At 42.6% G+C, this 21,074-nt stretch overlaps 1 protein-coding gene across 13 annotated transcripts in view; it reads right to left on the bottom strand.

Annotated features, from left to right (window-relative positions):
* The window catches only part of NCAM1 (neural cell adhesion molecule 1), a 312,873-nt gene extending 292,518 nt beyond the window's left edge, over nucleotides 1–20,355 (bottom strand). For 3 of the 13 annotated variants that reach the window (XM_045482824.1, XM_045482825.1, XM_045482831.1), the window contains exon 1: nucleotides 20,032–20,350. In XM_045482824.1, the coding sequence (XP_045338780.1) occupies nucleotides 20,032–20,083 (52 nt within the window). In that variant the 5' untranslated portion in view covers nucleotides 20,084–20,350. Of the gene's footprint in view, nucleotides 1–20,031 lie in introns of all 13 variants that reach the window. The other 10 variants (XM_045482826.1, XM_045482827.1, XM_045482832.1 and 7 more) reach the window with 5 other exon arrangements.
* Nucleotides 20,356–21,074: the final 719 nt, after the last annotated feature.

Below are 21,074 nucleotides of genomic sequence, written 5' to 3'. Positions count from 1 at the left end.
TCCATACCTACCTAAGCCAAGTGGTGTTTAGTAAAATCTGCGTACAACCTTTGAAATCAGTAGGCTACATTCTAATATCTAACAAAATCGTTTAGAACAATAGGCTTTGTCTCCGTGATTACACACAATCATTGTGTCAAAACACGTGTACACAGATAATGGCATATTCCCTCCCTTGTAAAATTTGAAGTCTAATTGCAAACACCGTATACTGTGCAGAAATCTGTGAAAGATGCTGAAAACACGGAAGGGTTATTAGAGCAGTACCAAGTGATTTACCTCCCATCCAACTAATGTCCATGTTGGGGGTCTGGAAACTCTAATAGCTCGCATGGCTGTGCCAGCTAGAGAAGCGGTTAGGATTACAAGATCAGAAAAAGGCTTCTTGAACACGTGTCCTACATGGTAGAAGACGCACATGTTGAAAGTAGCTCTCTTATCCTGTCAGATCTTAGGAAAAGAAAGCCTCAGTAACATTAAGAACATTTCTACTGTTTATGCTCAATGTTCATATTCAACCAATGAGTCTTAAAATACAATGAGGCAAAAAAAGGGGGAACTGTTATTATTCAGGTTATTTCAAATATATCATTTAAAATCAATTGGGGGAGGGTGCAAATGCTCCCTGCAAGGCATTAACTAAATAAAATATTTTCTCAAAAAAAAAAAAAAAAAAAAGAACTACTACATCATTTACTTAGGTGTGTATTGTGCCTCCCCACTAAGACATAGCCTACTGAAATTCAGATTTTTTTGATTCACGTTGAGTTCTCCTGAGACTTCCAACACTGCATGTATTGCCAGAATTACAACTTAACTCTTTTGGATGCAAAACCAGCAGAGGTCCTACAAAATTAGAGATCTCTATGGGATGCAGAGGCCTCTGAGAGAGACCAGGCACTTTCTTCTTCACCCTAGCTAGTGGTCAGGATCCTGACTCACTGGGATCGCACCACAGGGATTACAGTGGCCAAAAGGGACTCTTCTCCCACCAAACACTGCGCTAATTCTCCAGCATTCAGCGTTTCCACTTGAATGGAATAAAAACCCTTTTGAGAACAACAATTACAATCCCCCCATTTTTTTTCTCAGGCGCACCATTGGACTTCTCAGTGCCCGCACAATGCAAATAAGGCAGGCTTCCTTTCACAGAGTGATTAGTATGCAAACACAGCCTGCTTTTTTAGTAGGATGTGAAGAACCACCAACAAGCTTTGCTAAACCCAGAGGTTCTACAATTATTTCCACTGTTTATTTTTCAACAGAAGATTACACAATAACACCAAGGCGTTAGCTCTAGTTTGCCAATATTTTGTAAACAATGACAAGTTAGATTTTTAAACCCTTTGTGTCATATTTAAAGCTATGGTCAACTACAGATTCTAATACATTAATTTTTTCCCCAAATCTAGGAAACTCAACTTGTATGAGACAGGATTTAAGCTCTACTTTCTTTTTAAGAAACTGCACTTCATTTTTCAACAGAGAATGATCCGTCTGGCGTGTACCTTTAGAAAGCTTGTCGTTTTTAAGATTTACTATCAATTCCAAAATAAGACTAAGAAATTACATTGTTATGGTACTCCATCCAGCTCATATGTACCTTTATAAACCTTGTTGCTTTCCAAATTATTGTTAAATTCAACAAAAACTATGTTTTTGGAGAAAATTAACTGAAATCCATTTAGCAAAATAATGCTACAAAGAAAATGGAATTTTGGGCCCCTGGGTGGCTCGGTCCATTAAGCACAGGACTCTTGATTTTGGCTCAGGTCATGATCTCAGGGTTCCTGAGTGGGAGGCCCTGAGCCCTGTGTTGGGAATCTCTCTACTGCTCTCTCTGCCCCTTCCCCACTCTCTCTCAAAAATAAATAAGTAAACATTTTTTTTTAAATATTTAAAAAAAGGAAATGGAATATTTGCACTACAAATTATGTCCATGTGACACTTAATCTCAAGATAATAACTTAAGAAGCATTTCCAATTGCATGGTTCCTTGGTGATTTTTCAGTGAAATTTCCAAGAAAATGCAAACCTACCGGATAGGTCATTAGAGCTGCCTTAATAAACACCTCGCTTGTCACATTATTTTTATTTTTGCCTATGTCCACCTACAGAGGGTTATGAAGAGATTCTAATCATACTACAGGACATTTCCATCTATTGTCTTAAACAACAACAACAACAATCATCAATGACTCAATTGTTTTGCTCTGGATATGAATTTTTTTTATCCATGTTTTAAATGTTAAAATGTAAATTTGGTTTTTATGTTCCTTTAAAAACATCTTCTAGAGCAATCCTTTTTAAAATTTTTATTTATCTTGAGAGAGAGAGAGAGAGAGAGAGAGAGAGAGAGAGAGAGAGAGAATGTGCTTGCACACTCAAGCATGGGAGGGGCAGAGCAAGGGAGAGAGAATCCTAAGCAGGTTCCACATTGACAGCAGACAACCTGATGCGGGGCTCAAACCTACAAAACCGTGAGATCATGACCTGAGCCAAAATCAAGGGTTGGACATTTAACTGACTGAGCCACCCAGGCACCGCCCATATAGAGATACTTTTTAAGGTCTGAAGTCAGATACAGATAAGAGGACTTCAAATTTAATTACAGTAAAAATATTTCAAGAAGAGATGTAGGTCAACAGTGATTATGGCATTTAAAAAAAAAGTTTATTTATTCTGAGAGGGGGGAGGGGCAGAGAGAGGGAGAGAGAGAATCACAAGTAGGTCCCACCTTGTTAGTACAGAGCCTGAGGTGGGGCTCAATCTTATGAACCGTGAGATCATGACCTGAGCCAAAAATCAAGAGGCAGATGCTTAACTGACTGCACCACCCAGGCATCCCAATATAGTGATTATGGCTTAAATCAAACCCATCTTCTTGCGAACAGCCCCAACCCCCAGAACAAGTGACTCTGTCTGCTAATGAGGAGCTGCCTGTGACATCTGTACACCATCAGTTTCCCCCATCATTTCAGGGGCATCAGTAAATCACTCAAGGTATTTGAGTTTCCTTGTCAAGTTCCAGGGTCCAACCAGTGCAAGTCACTTACACACCTGGATTCTCCAAACAGCATCAGATACATAACCAGCCCCACAGGTAACACCACCACATTCACTGAAGATTTACATTATTCTCTTTTGTAAAAACTTTTAAATTCTAAATGAATGTGTATCAAAAAAGAAAAAGAACTGATTTATTTGCTCTGGTCTATAAACAAGCAAAGCAGATGAAAGTGAAGTCTAAGTTAACAATGGAGTTCATCATTTTAAATCTCTCACGCTGAGTTCATTAAAAGAGAATATAATTTTAAACTCACTTATCACAAACAAAAAGCTTAATATTTAGAAACGCATACACAGGCTGTTGAGATAATTACACATGTTTATAAATTTTGTTTCCTTAAAATATCCCCCCACTACACATTTATTGTTATTGTATTTAAATTAAAGTAATTTAACTGTCTGACTTTGTGATAGTTATTCTCTTAATATTGCACAGGGCAGCAGAAATATAACATAGAATAATGTATTGATTTACATCCCAGTGACTTCAAAAGGATCTGTCATGAATATCTCTAGAAGACCAAATAATAAATGATTATACGGGTTTCTGGTTTAGACACAAAATACACGTAGATACCCAAATAAATTAATGTGCAAAATATTTATCTTCTAAAAAATATCCCTGTATCTAACTTAGCTGTGAAGAAGTATTTATAACAATAAAAATGTTCCTTTTACGAGAAGAGAGGAAGGGGAATGAACTGTCTACACGACCAGTTATCTTAATTGAGTCTGACCAATAATTTAAATTCTGATTCCAAAGCCAATTTAGCTCAAAATGACCTCAAATTGTAATCTAGGGCAGTTAACGGACTCATTTTCAATCTCTTATCTTCAAAGAATACCACACGATGTCCCTTTTTTGCTTCATTATGACAGATGGTTTTCTTTAATGAAAATTTTAAATTTTAAACATATCATGCATAACTTTAACTTACATACACAAAAGGGGAAAATCAGAGAAAGGAATAAATAATTCTTAGTTATCTTTTTCTGACATTTCAAGGTTGTCTTTGGTGTCATTGCAAAGGAATAAATATTACAAATGTGACCAAAAACAATTTAGAAAGTGGTCTAGAATTTTTTACAAAGCTACCAAATACATTCATCTTGTATCTCCAACTTGCAGCCCAACTACATGGAACACTGGAGTTATTCCATAAATATTGGATTAAATGATTGTTTCTAATAAATGTTCCTGCTACCCAACAAGGCTGGGACACAGCCATTTGCAAATGTGTTCATGAAACTGCTCTTATTCTGGTTCACAGCATCACTGCCAAGCCCTGTCTTTATATCCAAGAGATGTGGAGTCTCAGGCCACCCTGGAATCTTTGAGGACTTCTTAGTTGAGGAAACGTTCTTCAAACAGAACAACCTCCTCACAACTGGCCCTAACTCCCTGGATTGTCAATTCCCTCCAACATTCATCTTCTTAGGTCTTTGCTTTTGATGCACCCCTGGAACATTAACCTTTTCCTTTAAGAATTCTGTAAGCTTCAGGGTGCCTGGGTGGCTCAGTCAGTTAAGTGTCCAACTTCAGCTCAGATCATGAGCTCATGGATTGTGGGTTCAAGCCCCGTGCTGGGCTCTGTGCTGACAGATCAGAGCCTGGAGCCTGCTTCCGATTCTGTGTCTCCCTCTCTCTCTGCCCCCTCCTGCTCATGCTGTCTCTCTGTCTCTCAAAAATAAACAAACATTAGGGCACCTGGGTGGCTGCTGGTTGAGCATCTGACTTCAGCTCAGGTCATAAACACACAGTTCATGAGTTTGAGCCCTGCGATGGGCTCTGTGCTGACAGCTCAGAGCCTGAGCCTGCTTCAGATTCTGTGTCTCCCTCTCTCTGCCTCCTCCCCCACTCATGCTTCGTCTCTATCTCTCAAAAATGAATAAATGTTAAAAAAATTAAAAAATAAATAAACATTTAAAAAAAAGTTCTGCTGGCATTCTTAAATCTCAAAAATGCCCTATTAGAACATGTGAGATGAGAGATTTCAAATGTGTGCTCTGGCTTGTAGCAATTGTGATCCTTCAAAGAGGTCATCAGAAGGTTCTCGCATGCTGCTTCAAAATTAAAGCCAACAACCCTTCTCATACCACTAACATCAACCCAACACACATGCACACAACTATAAGCTGCAGGAGGCTGAGGGCCCTGTATCTCTTCTCCCATGCTGAATTCTTCTTCAGTCCAGGAAGACTGAATGTTTATTAGCTGGAGAGGTTAAATCCCAGGGAATTTGCTCTTGGGGAATGCCAGGCATTGTTGACAGCAGAAGTGCCCCCACTAAAAATAGAGGGATTCAATGAAATCTTGACTAGTGGGTAAAATACTCTCAAACCATTCAGCTCAGAGAAAAACAATAGTTAGATCTTTACCTCATGGGCTGCAAAATACTGGACTCTCTTAAACTGATCAGCCCAAGAGAAAATGCATGTACTAGTGAACGGATGTGGATGTTTCCCACCCATTGTATCAACCTGCAGTGAAGCCCACCCACACAGAGATTTCCCAGAGCTTTTTACTGTCTCACTCCCAATTACTAATAAGTGGCTAAGGACCATTATAATTTGAGAAATAAAATGAAACAGTATGAAACACAAGAGGAGATACTAAAAGATAATAAAGGGGAATTCAGAGGATAAAGAGATAACACAGGATACAAGAAAATTTTTCTAAGTTTATTTTGATAGAGGCAGAGATAGTGCAAGTGGGAGAGGGGCAGAGAGAAAGGAGACAGAGAATCCCAAGCAGGCTCTATGCTGCCAGGGCAGAGCCCGACATGGGGCTTGAACTTACGAAACCGTGAGATCGTGACCTCAGCCCAAACCAAGAGTTGGTGGTGACTTAACTGACTGAGCCACCCAGGCATTACAAGAAAATTTTTCTAAAATACTCAGAAATATAAAAGATATTGTACCAAGAAACAAGAAGAGGAAACTACCAAAAAGACAGTCAGACAATAAAACAGAATTCTTAGAAATTAAAAACATGCTAGCAAGATAGAAAATCCAATTTGGCAAGAAGCTGACAAAACTTCCCAGAAAGTAAAAGGTGGAGAGTTTCAAGGACAAAGAAATGAATGTAGGAGAGAGAAGACAAAAGGAAAAAAAAAAAAAAAAATAGAGGAGCAATCTAACTTCTGAATAAGAGCTCTAGAGAAAAGAGAAAAAACAGAGATATGAAAATACCAAGTAAATAATGCAGGAACATTTCCTAGCACAGAAAAACATGAATTTCCAGACCAAAATGGCCCACTGAGAACCTACCTCCCATAAATAAAAACAGACCTACAACAAAGTACAGCATTGTGAAATTTCAGAATGCTGTAACAAAGGGAAGATCCTAAGATCTTCTAGATGAGAAATAAATAAGTTTTGTACAAAATATTACAAATCAGAAAGCATTAGATGTCACAAATGCAACAATGAAAGCTAGAAAACAAAAGTTTTGAAGGAGCAATACCTTCCAAATCCTTGGAGACAGCAATTTCCAACCTAGAGAATTGTATATGAGGCAAATATAAATTAACTGCTGCAAGCATAGATCACCAACAGTCAAAAGTGAAGAATGAGAATAAGGTCTAGGATATATGCCCTCTGAAGATGAAAGAAAATAGCCACATTTGAACATGTTGACAGGGAATTTACATGTCAGTCTGAGAGGTGGATAATGAATTAGTGATAGGTATATAGAAAACTAAGCAAAGAAAAACTAAGGCCATCATAAACTTCAGGAAAGACAGTACATTATATAAGAAATGAAATAAAATCATAAAATTGCTCAACGCTCAGCTGTGAATAATATTTACATGGTCATAATAATGTAAACATTAAATATTGTTTAAATCAAAAATGGAAAAATTGTTATATTGAGAGGCCAAGGTAAAGGAAATAAGGGGGTAGAGAGTATTGTACGAATACTAAACCCACAGAGAATAAAGTCAATAAATAATGCCTGAAACTGGCAAAGTAAGAAAGTATAAATATGGACATTAAAAAAGGTAGAAACAACTAAATGAATAGAAAGTGGATGCTTCAGGGAAGTCAAAATCAGAAACAGGAAGGATAACGGAGAGGTAAGAAAGGGTAGTAAGGGTTGAGGCAGGGGACTAATGTTTCATGTTTTATAAAATGACTTAACTTCTTAAACAATGTGGACATGTCATTTTGCTAAGAATAAAAATTAAATTTAAGAAAGGGAGGAATTACAACCAATGAATTCTAATTGCTTGAATAGTTAGGTAATCCCAATACATACGGACTACAATGTAATGGAGAAGAGAGAGACGCTGGCTGACACAACTTCTCTTAATGGTAAGTAAATAGCTGTGGAATTCAAGCAGAGCTGAGAGGCTATATATAACAAGGTCACTCTATAGGAATGAAATATGAAATATCCTTTGTCCTAAATCATTGGGGATTAGAATGCCTCATGACTGCTTTTTCCATATGAGTAACACTAATTATATTACCTTTCATTCCAACTTACCACTGGTGAAGAGAGTGGTACCTACATCTATGTCTGTTTCATGTTTGCAACTATACAGAGACTCCTTGAAATCATACCTCCTTCATTACGTAGGACAGAGCTGAATATGAAAGACACATGCTCCAAAAACTAATCCATATAAGTTTTGCCTGCTGCTTGAATAGGCCAATAGTTGGCTCTTCCAAATGAGGCTTAATTATGAACACCCATTATTTATGCTGCACTATGTTACAGACATTCCCTTGGAACTTTGTCATGTATAGAACTTTGTGTTCTTGAATCTGTTTTTCATAATTTTTCCATCCATTCAAGTTACTACATCTTCCTACTAGTATACTACCAATATACCTAATAGTCATGTTTCCTTGATTCCAGTTTGAGTCTCAGAGCCCTTCCACATGTGGTAGAAGCTAGGAAATTAAGAATATATGCACTCTTTCTGCGGGAAAAAAAGGCTAAAGGACTTCCCCTATGGGTCAAGTGCATACAATTAAAGGCATGGGCTTTGGGATATCTATTTTGGCTATCCAGAGGCATCTTGCTCTTACTTCTTCTTTTTTTCCCTTATTCTTCATGCTTCATGTTCCAAAGATTTAAGGATGCCAGACAAATGACTTCCAGATTAATGAAGTGTCACCAACATGATCTTTAGCAGCAACCATTTATTTAAGTACACTAAATTTTATGGCTCTACTATTATGGTGAATTGACAGGTTTAAAATTAACCCTATGCAAATAGAAAGGAGAACCTATAGAAGCCAAGTTGTTTTTTTTAATTCTACTTTTTTCAAAACCAAGATCTACCAGACTTTGCTTCCAAAGGAGTTGAAACAAACAGCTAAGCAATCAGCCATGGTGTTTCTAACTCAGTTGCAATTCATGGTGATCCTGAACTCTCAGAGAATGAAAACTAAATGGGAAAAAATGTGATTCTAATTATAATCAATACTTAAATCCAACACTAATTGTACACCCCTTCACTGTGAACTTTAACAGAAAGAAGGAAAATGGGAAAAAATTACTGAGCTTACTCTGTGCCAGACAGTTGCATAAATTACCTCATTTCATCCTCACAATAACCCTATTAGGCGGGTATTACTATTCCTGTTTCACAGAGAAATAAACTGAGCATTGGAGAGATTAAATAACTGGCTCAAGGTCACAGAAAACAGAAGACCCAGGGCGCAAAATGCCAAGTTTGATGTCAAAGGCCCCTGAGGCTCCCCCTACAGTATGCACCACTCTAGAACACTACAAGGAGATACTAAATTAAGAAAGGAAGATAATGTGTAATTATAACTCAGATCAAAGAGCTTGTGCTGGATTTGCATCTCCTCGTGCTCCTGACAGCAGATCTTTAAGCTTCCATGTTGCACCCTGAATCCAATTCTCATACAGCAACTGCAGCTTAACTAGCAACTGGCAGCATCTCACACAGACGAAACGGACACTCGGAGACGCAGTATGAATAAAAGAACATCAGGAGTCAGTCACGCCCATGTCCCCTCTTTTGCCAATCTCACAAAAACAATGCAGCCAATTTGTGACAAACTGAACAAACTTCAAAGGGTTTTGCTATCAACAAACCTTTTTTAAAGGTATAGAATAAAGGTACAGATATCATGGGCAATGGTGCGAGAAAATAAAATGGTGTCTAAAAATTATCACCTACCATGACAAATGAAACCAATGGGGAGAAAACCCTCTAACATTATCCTCTTCTTCTCAGGTGACCCCACCCCGTTGTCCTGTGAAAGGTTTGTTCATGACCTGGCTCTTTTCCCTTGTGCCCAGATGGCCCCCCAGTCTGAAGCCTTTCCCCACCCCAATACCCCATTCTTCCTTCTTTGTGTTCAAATACCCTGGCTATCCACTCCTCCTCTGTCTTTGGCTCTGAGAATGTGAATTTCACTACCCAACTAAACTTCTCTACGATCCCCACTCTCCTCTGATTCAAACCCCCCAGTTTTCCACTTGTGCCTCATCTTTCTTACACACATATCCAGTTTTAACGACTACCGCCCACTTTTTAATACAGTATTTATTTTACAATCTGAATACAAAACAATGTATGCTCATTAGAGAAAACTCAGATGGTATAAAAAAAGGTGTCTTCTTACAGTCTTAGTGAAAGACATTTTTTTAAAAAACAAAATCAGTATTATATACACCATTTGTTTCCAACTTTTGTCCACTTTATTCTTCTCTACCAGGTGTTCACACCACTAGGCTCTGGTCCCCACCCCCTTTTTTTCAGTATCACTTTCCAAATTATGGACAAGATGCCATTCTAAATGCTACATAAAAACTACAACATAAATATTTCCGGGTGTAATGAAGATTGCACAATATACTGATTGTAATCTATGATGTCTTCTCTCCACTGGAAAGGAATACAAATATAGACTACGATGATCCCTCAGTCTTCTTGGTACCCTGCTCCCAGCTGGGCTCCTGTATCTTCCTCCCAAACATGCAACACATCACCTACCTCATCTATGCTTCCTAGATGTAAAGCAAAATCCTGACTACAAAGCCTCCAGCTGTCACTATACTGGGAAGAATTCTCCAACGGCCCTAGTGCCCAGGTAATTTTTCCTCTGCCTCTGAAATCTTAGCCACATATCTGGCTTTAGATGCTACCTGGTACTCCCAGTTGCCTTTTCATTCTCCACTAGATAGTAGGCTAACAAAATATTGTACTGTTGAGTTTTGGAGCTCTGTTGTACACCTGCAGCTAAAAGACTGCATAGATGCCCAGCAAGTATTTCTGCTGTCACTGCTGCTCCCTATGCCCTAAACCATTAGGTCTCTGCCCTACACCTTCTCTGCCCCACAGAATGGCTTAGCCTCTGTCTAATCCTATATTCCTCTATGACATTATTTTTATCTGAGCCATAATTAGATATGTTTTCCATCACAACTGGGTCAAGAAAAGTTTCACAAAATACTTACCCTTGCTACAAAGATACATACTCTCTTTTCCATTCCATTCCATTCCATTCCACTGCACTCTACTCCACTCCACTCCATTCCATTCCCTCCCATTCCCTCCCATTCCATTCCATTCCCTCTTTCCTCTATTTTTCCCTTCCTTCCATCCTTCCTTTCCTGCTTTTTCAATGCTGGTGGAAGTCTATTTGAATAGATTTTACCACTCACAGTTGAAAATACTGACCTAGAAGTTAAGATACCAGGACGCCCAATTTTTTTTTTTTTCTAAAACCTAATCTATGTAGAACTGAGGTCTATCTTTCATGCAAGGTAACGCCTTTTCTCAATTTCCCCATCATGCTGACAGCTCCATGATTTTATTCCCTTGGGTTTGCAACTTAAAAAGTTTTCTCTCCCCCAGTCACCTACCATTTTGGATCTATCATCTACCCCAGATGAGTCATTTGTCATCTCTAACCTCTAGGCTGTGTGCCTTTTTTATCCTTATCCAAAACCACTACAAGTGTACTTCCTAAGATTATCTGTTTTACAAACTATATCACGGTTGGATTCCTTTAACAAGCCCCTCTGGAACATAAAAATTTGATTTTTATAAAATTTTATAAAACTTGATTTTTGTGTAGCAAAAATCCTTTTCCTAACACTATTTGGTCCAGCTACAGAAACTAGTACTTGGAGGGGTCCAAGTACTGCAGTGATCCCTACCAGTTTCCTCCTATTTCTCTGTTAATTCAAAGCTAGCATCAAACACAGAGCCTAGCACAGCAGATGTTCAAGTGTTAACATGGAATATAACCTTAAATATTTTAGAAAATGATTTCTCCAACATCCCTCTCCTTTGTCTAGTGTTTAAGATTTTAATAAGACCTGGCCCAATCTCCAGTCTGCTTTCAATGATCTTGAAGACCAATTCTCTAGCTAGACCCATTCTGTCCTACAGAGAAATGGGTCCTCTCTCTCCTTATCTGTCCTTATGCCCATGAGGGTCCACATCAAATACCAGCTTGTCCACACCTTCTTCTGGACATTAAAATGAACCGAGATGATGAGATGATTTTTGTCTTTCTTAACAATTCTCACAATTAGTATTTGCCTCCTTCTTTTTGGCAATGATTCATACAGTAACGTTCATGATTTCCTAACTGTCTGAACTAAGCATTTCCTCCCCAACCATCTGAAAGCTTCTGTAGGACTGGTATGGTATTATTGTTTTCCCCCTCAGCCTCCAGGACAGAACTTTGCACATCATATTCACAGTACACATATTTCCTAAACATTTCAAAGAAAACCTCCGTTCAAGATGAACTTTTGAAAAGCACATATTGAGTGCCTAACTTGTTTTACATATGAGATTTTATTTAAGCTCACCAAAATCCACAACGGAGGTGTCATGATCCCCATTCTACAGACAGAGGGAGGCAGGCCCAGAAGTGCAGCAAGGTACAGAATGTCACTTACAATGAGGGCACTCAAACCAGACTTGTCAGACCCAAAGCTCTTGGTTTGCCCCTCCCCCCAGGCACCACTCCCTCACTTCTGGCAGACGCCAAGCAAATTCACATCCTGATGCTGTGTGTATTCAGATGGTCCTCACTTCAGAACATGAGAAGATGGAGTCAACTATGCACGTATGGTCCCAGGTTCACCCCTGTAAACTACTTAAGATTTTCACGGCCTCAGCTTCTATTTCAAGACCTGACACAATCTGGCCTCACAGAGCTTTTCTCCCCCCTACTATCGGGCCACTTCTCCCCAAGCCCCCCCATGCTGTTCCCTCAGCATCACCCTATGCATTCATCTCTCCACCACCTGAATCACTTCTGCTTCCTGCTCCAGGGAGTGGAGGCCCAGGCCCAGCTTAAGGGGGTCTGAAGCAGAGTTAATGGCTTTCTTCCCTGTGCTCCAATGGTATCTAATTCATGTCTCTACTTATAAGGATGGTATGTCTGTCTCCCACACTACATGGTGAACTCCAGAGGCAGTAGCATAGCTTCCTCGACCTTATAATCTGAAACCCAAAACAATCTGGAAGCAACTTGGCCTTGTCAAGATTTCAGGAAAGTTTGCTGAATTACATGGAATTTACGAATGGGTGTTGTGATTCACTGTTTGTTGAATTAAGTAGTCAATCAACCAGCTCTCAAATGAGAATACCATCTGTTCTTATTTCACAGAGTTTTGTAAATGTCACCTCTTCACCCCACCCCAACCACACAAAGGTGGGATCCCTGTAATAATCTTTTAGAGCATCCTGTTCCCGTCCTTATTTTTTTTTTATCAGAATATGGGATTATAAATATTACATGTATGTTACTGGTTTAATGTCTGTATTCCTCCACACTTAGACTGGAAGTTCCATGAAGACAGACACAATGTATGTTTACCACTGCATTCCCAGAACACCGCACTCAATAAATATTTAGTGAACAAATGATATGAAGACTGGATGACAGAATGCAGAGCAAAAGTCTGGGACTGTACGATGATGATTAAGACATAATTATGGGGATTATCTACGCAGTTTCTCTCCTTGTAGATAGCTAACACAAAATCTGAGTTTCTTTTCCAACACAGCATATGTCTTTAGTTGGCAAAAATACTTCCTGCCCTGCCAGTAGGGCATTTATGCCTGACTCATTTGCATAATAATAGCAATTACTTTATTTTACTCCAGATAGTAATTTACAAAAATATAAGCAGGGAGAAATATTAAATCAACTCAAGTCTCACTTAAGATTTTCTGTAAAATAAAGAGGTCAAATGGCTTTTTCTTTCTAAAAACAATTTTGATTTTGATGTATGATTCTGATCTTCAAAGCACTACACAAACAACCTTTAGGAGACACGTGCTTGACAAACTGGAACAGTCAACCTATTTCTGAAGCAAGTGGACTCAAGCAGACCAAAACACAGTTTCTGGCACTAGGGCAGATGTCTGCAGGGCCCCCACATTACATGGGCTCCTTCCAAGGCTGTGTGGCATGGGGACCTGCCGACATGTTTTTGTTTAATTTTTTTTTAATGTTTATTTTTGAGAGAGAGAGAGAGAGACAGAGACAGAGCATGAATGGGGGAGGGTCAAAAGAGAGGGAGACACAGACTCTGAAGCAGGATCTAGGCTCTGAGCTGTCAGCACAGAGTCCGATGCAGGGCTCGAGCTCACAGACCGTGAGATCATGACCTGAGCTGAAGTTGGATGCTCAACCGACTGAGCCACCCAGGCACCCCAAAGCCAACATGTTCTCATGGTCACTTATCTGCTAAATTTTGTGGAAGAGTTTTTTATTTTCCTTAAACGGGCCCTTCAAAATTGCACATCCTTCAGGCCCCATGAAACCCACATCAACCTTTGTGCTGATGGCTTTCAGCCTTATAAGGAGAATCACTTTTCTCTCTAACATATTCACAAGCAACATGACAGTGCAGGCATATTCCAGATTTTTTAAAGTCAAGCTCTAGTCACTGAAGAAGTCATCTTCTCATAATATCCTTCTTTGGGTCATGGAAAGAGCACTATGTCTGAATATTATGTTTTTCTAGATCCATATACACCTCTCTTTCTCATCGATAAACATGGCTCACACGCACTGAAGTCCTGTGATCTCTAATATATTCACCACTCTAACATGGGGGCACTGCTAATTTTGCCATTTTGCAGAAGAGAAAGCTGAAACTTAGGGAAGCTATAGGGCTTGCCCCAAATCGGACGGCAAATAAGGGATATGTACAGCTGGGCTTTCAACCTGGGGTTGTGGGCCGCTCCCTCTTAAACTCTATGTGATCCTACCCTCTAGGTTTCTTGCCAGCAGAAACTATTCCATCTCAGTCCTTTGTAATTCCCCACAGAGCTGGAACGCAATTAATATATTTGATCAACGGTTGGAGGGAATACCTAATGTAACACAATCTCAAGTGCTGTGACATTACTATAGATATTCCTAAAGGATGAGGTAATCAGATACCAAGGCCTGTCACATGTTATCTCAAGGATGACACCGACAGAAAACAGACCAGTCTTGGCAGCTACCAATCAGAAAGTCCTGGGTGAGAATACAGAATGGAATAGAAAGAAGCCTTTCAAGTCCTATCAGCGATGTGGTCTTTGAATTCAAAGGAAAACATATTTACATATATCTGGCAGAAAAAGAATGCACAATAGGTACATTAAAACCTTTTCTCTCCCCCCCCCAAAAAAAAAAAAAAAACACACATACACAAAACAGAGCAAAGGGCTTATCTTTTCAGTATAGTCGCATTTTGGTCTCCAGCTGCTCGGAAGCTAAATTAACAGTGCAGGAAGGTAGAAGTGTATCATCCTAGCTGAAAACAGTTAAATCAGTGGCTGCGTGTAGACAAGGCCTAAAAGTGCCTTAACTGTAATGTATGGAAACTGCGAGAAAGGCTGCCATTTGGCACGCAGACCAACATCAAAAGGCAATGACCCTAATGAGCATCTTCAGCAGACAGACAGCATTTCAAAAGTGCGAAATGAAAGGGCATAATGACACCACTAGCAACGCCAAATAATTTACATCCCTTTACATCAGTGAATGGTTTTAAGGGTTGGCACCAAGAGTTAATACTGATAACAAAAAGGGCTAAACGTGACATGACTGTGACCTTCAGATGGACTTCTGGATGTTGCTGCCCTACTGTAGTAAGCACATCGACCTGTATTATCAATGACTGTTTCACTAGGGTTGTTTCCTCGTAGGAAAAAACTCTGGGCGTCGTAGACACCTAATCCGTAGGATTCAAAGGGGTCCCTGGGCAGCCCCCTCTTCCTAAGAGGGCGTCTCTTACACTATTGCTCAGAGACCTATTTCAAGACATGTATGAAACTCTCTTTTGAATTTTACTCATTTCTCCTCTTTTTAACTCAAGGAACCTTAACCTTAGCCTTTTTTATTTCAAAACTCAAGTACTCATTATTACTACATAGTCAGTTGATTCATGGTTCCAATCTTGTCTGATTTGTAACCCATTTTTAAGTACTAGTAAAATGCTATTTGTAATTTGCTGCCCTTTCTTTTAAAGATCCAGATGTTTCCTAGCTTATACATTTGTCAGAACACTACACTGAGGAGTTATCAGTTATGGAAGTGACATTAAAATATTTATCCTGACACCATGAAATATCTGTGGGCTCTAAGACTCAATACTTAAACAGTACCAGAGAGCCTTTTCTGCATGCCTTTGTCTCCTCTCAGGCTGCCTGTTCCCAGAAGACTGGCAGTGGCAGGTGGGACCCCATCTCACTCCACCCTGCCGACTGCTTCTGCTCTCCATCACCACAAACCCAAGATTGGCAGGGAAAGTCCATACTGTTCTTTAGCAACAGGTAGTCAATCACTCATTTCGCACAAAGACAGAAAGGACTGTCTATAAAATATCTTTGGAGGTCTGCCAGTAGCATTGAAGTCACTTTCTGTCTGGAGGGCAGCCACGGTGCTTTAACACTGAAGACGTAAATATGGGGAATTCATCAAACTCCTATTAAGTAGAGGCTTTGTCACCTTAAAAAATTAAGTGGTTGGATCAGAAATTCCCAAGTCCATATTTCATATTTCAAGCAGTGTAAAGTTTATAAGATGCCGTTTATAATTTAAGAAACCAAGTTCCATAGCAAACAAAAACATCTGTCATGTGTACAGATTAGGTTTTGAATGAGAAAATGGTGCTATTTATTTTGAGAGGCAATTAAGACCTTGTTCCCTGTGACAGAAAAATATAGATACAGATTACTTACATTAAACTACATATTACCTATCCAAGGAACTCGATTAATGATGAATGGACTCCAAAGAGAAGCACTATGCAACACTCTTAGAATTACAGGTTTTCATGTGACTAACTGCTCCCTCTGATCCGTCGCCTTGAGTAAGCACCCACAGCCCTTGCTAAGACCACACCCATACCATAATTTTTGGGTTTGGTGGGGGGTTTGCAAACAATTACTGCCTTAATTCTTGTACTATCAAGCTCAAGAAACAGTTCACCAGTTAGGTCAACAAATCCTTAGTTTAAACAATTAGCAAAGAGACTCGGATAAACCTCCTTTATTGAGCAAGATTATGCTCTGCTATTTTCTGCTATTCCAGTATTACTTCTAAAAAAGTAGATCCTGAGGAAACATACCTGGGAAAAAAAGTCAACAAATTCAATCTGTTGAGGGAAGAAGGGGGAAGCTTCTTGAAAAAGTGACTTTAAAAAAAATGTAAATTTTTGGACTAATGAAAGCAACATGATTGGTAGATCTTTAGAACCTTCACAGCAGGAATAGTAACTCAAAAACTATTAAATAAAGGACAGGCCACACTTCCACACTGTCTGCGTTATATTCTTTTTGTGTCTACCTGTGTTGAATTTTAAACAAATTCTGAGTTATTTCCAGTATTTAATCTACGCTAATATTTGTCGAAAGAAAAATTAACTTTCTGGTTTTGGGATAGAGTCGTGCAACTTCTTCCACATTCTTCAGGACAACTATATTATATTCAGTTGCATTTTTCAGAAACACACCTTTCTGACCTTCAAATAAAAATCAACAAAAATAATATAGCTCGGCATAATTGTACTCACAGCAAACCTGACTGAAACACACCTTGATGATTCATTTAGTGAGGGACGTTGTATGTACTCGTATACCTACTAGCTGGCTTCTGTGAGGTAGCAAAGGTGTCCTTTGTTCTTAATCAGTGCTACCTTGTTAGAAAACCAGTCAGTCCTATTCATTCCTCTACTCTAGCAAGGAAAATTGGAAGAGGATTGTAAAATTGCCAGATAAACACGACTTAACCATTCCAAATCATTCCATTTTTCCACAAAACATCCAGAACTGCTGTTAGAATAAACTCAAATTTGCTGTGTGATTCCGCAACCTTTCACCTTATTCGGAAAGAGCAAAAGATACCAAAATGAGACAGGCTGCAGGACTGATTTCCTTTGGTGTTAAGGGTAGCATACGTTGTATTTAAATTTTCATACGCACTGTACAGAGCGCGGAGACTGAACTACCACTGTCCCTGAAAATACATTTGAGGAAAAAATAATAATAATTATGTTACTATTATAATAATTACTACTACGTATACACATTTACATATATGTGCGTACGTATATATAATACTGTTTTTATTTTCACCCTGACCCTTTGATTTGAAGGCTTCGATTTTTTTAAACTGTGGAATTATCAATATTTTAATGGAAAATGATTTCTCTTTGGAAAACCGTTCAACTTCTTTCTTTTGTTAGGCAAGCTTGTGTGCGTGTAGTGTTCTGCCTTGTCCCCATCCTCACAGTCCTAGGGCGGGACTGAGGCCGCTTTCCCTCCAGGGAACACTGATCAGAATGCCACCCTTGCCTGGTCAGCCACCGCATCCCAATCCGAGACTCCCTTGACGGGTACTAGCCTGCGCCTGCCCGCACATCCCAACACGGAAGGTTACACCCTTCACGGTGGTGGAAAGGTTGGCCAGCGATCCTTCCCAAAGGCCCCCCAAAGAGCAGGTCTCCATGGCCACGCCCCCACCTCGAGGGGAGGAGGGCACGCGCGGAGACCAGCCGGCACCACAGAAAAGGGCAAGCCTGGTGCGGCCCCGGCCAGGTGGCGGAGGGACCAGCGACCTGCCGCGCGGGGCCGTCCGGCTGCTGAGCGTCCCCTCAACCCCCCTCGGCCCCACCCCCAGCCTCGCCCCCGGCCCGCAGCAGGCCGGTCGGCGCACGCGCGAGTCGGTGCTCCCAGCCACTGCGCCCTCCCAGGCTACAAGCTCTGTCCGGGAAGACACGGGCAGAGTGTGCACGCTGGGGGGCGGAAGGGACGCCCCGGGGCTGCGTGACAGAGGCTCAAGTGGGCGAGCATGGGCGGGCCGGACCTCCTGGGGGCACCTGGGCTCCATCTTCTTCCCTCCGGGCTGCGGGGCGGGGTTTCTCCTGGCGGGGGGGGGGGGCGAGCAAGACCGTTAGGCTGGAACACCGGGAGACGGTCCTGGCAGCTCCGGGCCGCCACCCGCGCCGCAATAAAAGCCTCTCACGGCTTCCCGCCCAGCCAGCCTCGCTCTGATTGGTCGCCAGGGGAAAGGGACCCGAGTTGGCTGGAGGCGGTGGCCGGGGCTACTCCCGTGCCGCCCGGGTAGGGCCCGCCCCGAGCGCTCCCCCACCCGGGCTCCGCTGTCTAGGGTAGCAGAGGCGGCACCTGGCAGCGGCCGCCGGGACTCACAGTCCCCTCTGCTCTGCTCTCCCCGGGCGCTTCCCGGCACACGCCCCCCTCCCGGAATGTGCGCCCACCCCACCCAGCTCTCTGAGGCCCCTGATCCATTTCTTCCTCCTTCCCGACCATCCATGCCAGAGCGCAAATCCCTGGGTGGGGTGGGGTGTGGAGAGCAGCTGGAGGGGACGTTGGGCGAGCACAGAAGAATCTCCCAGGGAGGCCGGGGCGGAAATACCCTAAATGAAATGAACCTCCCTCCCGGCCGGCCACCGAGGTTTTCTGGGCGGCGGCGCAGCCCCCGCCACCCGCGCGGCAGCATCCCTCGACTATCTCCTCCTCAGCTCCCTATTGTTCACACTTTGCTAGATTCAGGAACCTCGCCCAAAGAAAGGAGGCTAGGCGAGGTGCTGCGGGTGGCTACCTGCCATTCTTCTCGCGCACCGTGCAACACGGGGCTCGCGGTGAGTGTGAAGGCACACGCGCGCGCACACACACACGCGCGCACACACACACCAGGCAGCCCGATCACGCCCTCCTCGCCCTCCGCCCCTCCGCACTTCCTCCTGTCAAAACGCGGCGCTCGGCCCTCCCATCCCTCCGTGCTCCCGGGCCGAGAGCAGGCTTTGCAAGTAACCAACGATTTGGCAAATGAAAAACTAACGTCATATCGACGGGGGTGCAAGAACGGCCACACAGCCCTGAGATTCTGCCCATTTTCGCCTCATTTTGCAAACCGTTATTCAGCCCGGGCAGGAGGGGGGGGGGGGGCTGGGCGCGACGGCGGCGAGCCCCACTTTATTAGACCCAGGGAAATAACGATGGGGCAGCCGCCCCGGCCTTATTGTTCACTCTTCCCGGGACCGGGGCTCACGAGCCCCTGCCCCGCGGAACCTGAGCCCACGCAGCAGCACCTCCGAGCCGCGGCAACCCCGCCCCGCCGCCCGCTTTGGGAAGGAGCGCTGCCCAGCACCGGTGTGGCCACAGCGTCCCCGGGAGCGTCCCCGTCCCCGGGAGCAGGCGTCTCGGCTCCCGCGTTGCGGGCACACAAAGTGGGAAGGGCGGGCGCGCCGGAGGCGCGTCCGGTGCTCGCGGCGCTGGTAGGCAGCCCCGGTCCGGCGCAGCCCCGGAGAGCGCAGGGCTCGGCGGGGCAGCAAGGGCTACGCACTCCTTCCTCGGCTCAACGACAATGACCACCCTTAGCATTCCACGTAAAGCCACCCCAAATACCAGTGTCCTCGTGGGAGGAGGAGGGGGGAGGGGGCGATCAGTACATCAGACTGAGAATAATCATAATTTCAAAATGTACCTGCAGTTCCCAGGAAAAACAAAGTCCAGATGAGATCCTTAGTTTGCAGCATTGTAATCTGCTGGCTGGGAGGGACGTTCTTGCCGCGGTAAATTCTGTGCCCCCCCCTTGCAGAGAGTGTGGACGGCGGCAGAGCCACAGACCTAGGGGCAGACAATTGCCAGGCTGAGTATGATTATTTTTGCAGAATTGTTTCCTGCCAGCGGCTTGCCGAGCTGCGTTCACGCGCTGATCGGAGAATGAGTGACAGTCCCAGCCTCAGCACACTCGCAACTCGGAGATCCTTGCGCTGGCCCGGGTTCGCTTTGATGGAACTGGGGATGGGAGCGGGGGGCGGGGGGGCGGGGGTGAGAACCTCACTGTGTCCTTCCACCACGCCGGCCACAAATAGTGCCGAACATCAAGGAGGTAAGAGAGACAGGGGAGGCAGATGCGGCCGCCTGCAAAACGCGGCCTGGAGCTGCTGGAGGAGTCGGGCTCTTTCTCACGCAGTCTTCAGGCAGAGCTGGGATTTCTTCTCTTCACACTTCTCCCCCACGCCTCCACGGTCCCTCCTGCCACCCAGCCTTCCTTAGTTGGGAAGGTGGATATTTTAATAACCAGTAAATAATAAACACACAATCTTAGGTTTGGTTAGGTTTTCAAAGTCGTCCAATCTCTCCATTTAGATCCTAAGATCCTTCAAACACAGGATAGCTTAGGACTTTTTTTTTTTTTAAGTGCAGGAAATTAGAAATTTGGAGAGGGATGGAGATAGACTGCTAGTGCAGGGTTTTGCTTTGGGTTTGTTTGTTTGTTTGTTTGTTTGTTTGTTTTAAACTGGCTATGAAGTTTACTCTCCCACAGAGTGGCAACAGATCTCAGGGGAAGGAGGTGGGAAGCTACTTAAGTTCGAAGAAAACGCAGATGTTTGGAAGGAATTTCCAGAAATAACCCAAGGAAATGTTTTCTTGTTTATGAATGCTGAAATCTGTGGTCTCTTTAGGAAGATCCCTGAGCCTTTTACGTAGATTTTATGGTACAGGCGAGATACTGGATATTAA

Source organism: Leopardus geoffroyi, chromosome D1 (genome assembly GCF_018350155.1).
Source record: "Leopardus geoffroyi isolate Oge1 chromosome D1, O.geoffroyi_Oge1_pat1.0, whole genome shotgun sequence".
In the NCBI taxonomy this organism is placed as follows: domain Eukaryota; kingdom Metazoa; phylum Chordata; class Mammalia; order Carnivora; family Felidae; genus Leopardus; species Leopardus geoffroyi.
The sequence above is the reverse complement of the archived record's forward strand: the minus strand, read 5'-3'. Positions and strand labels throughout refer to the sequence as shown.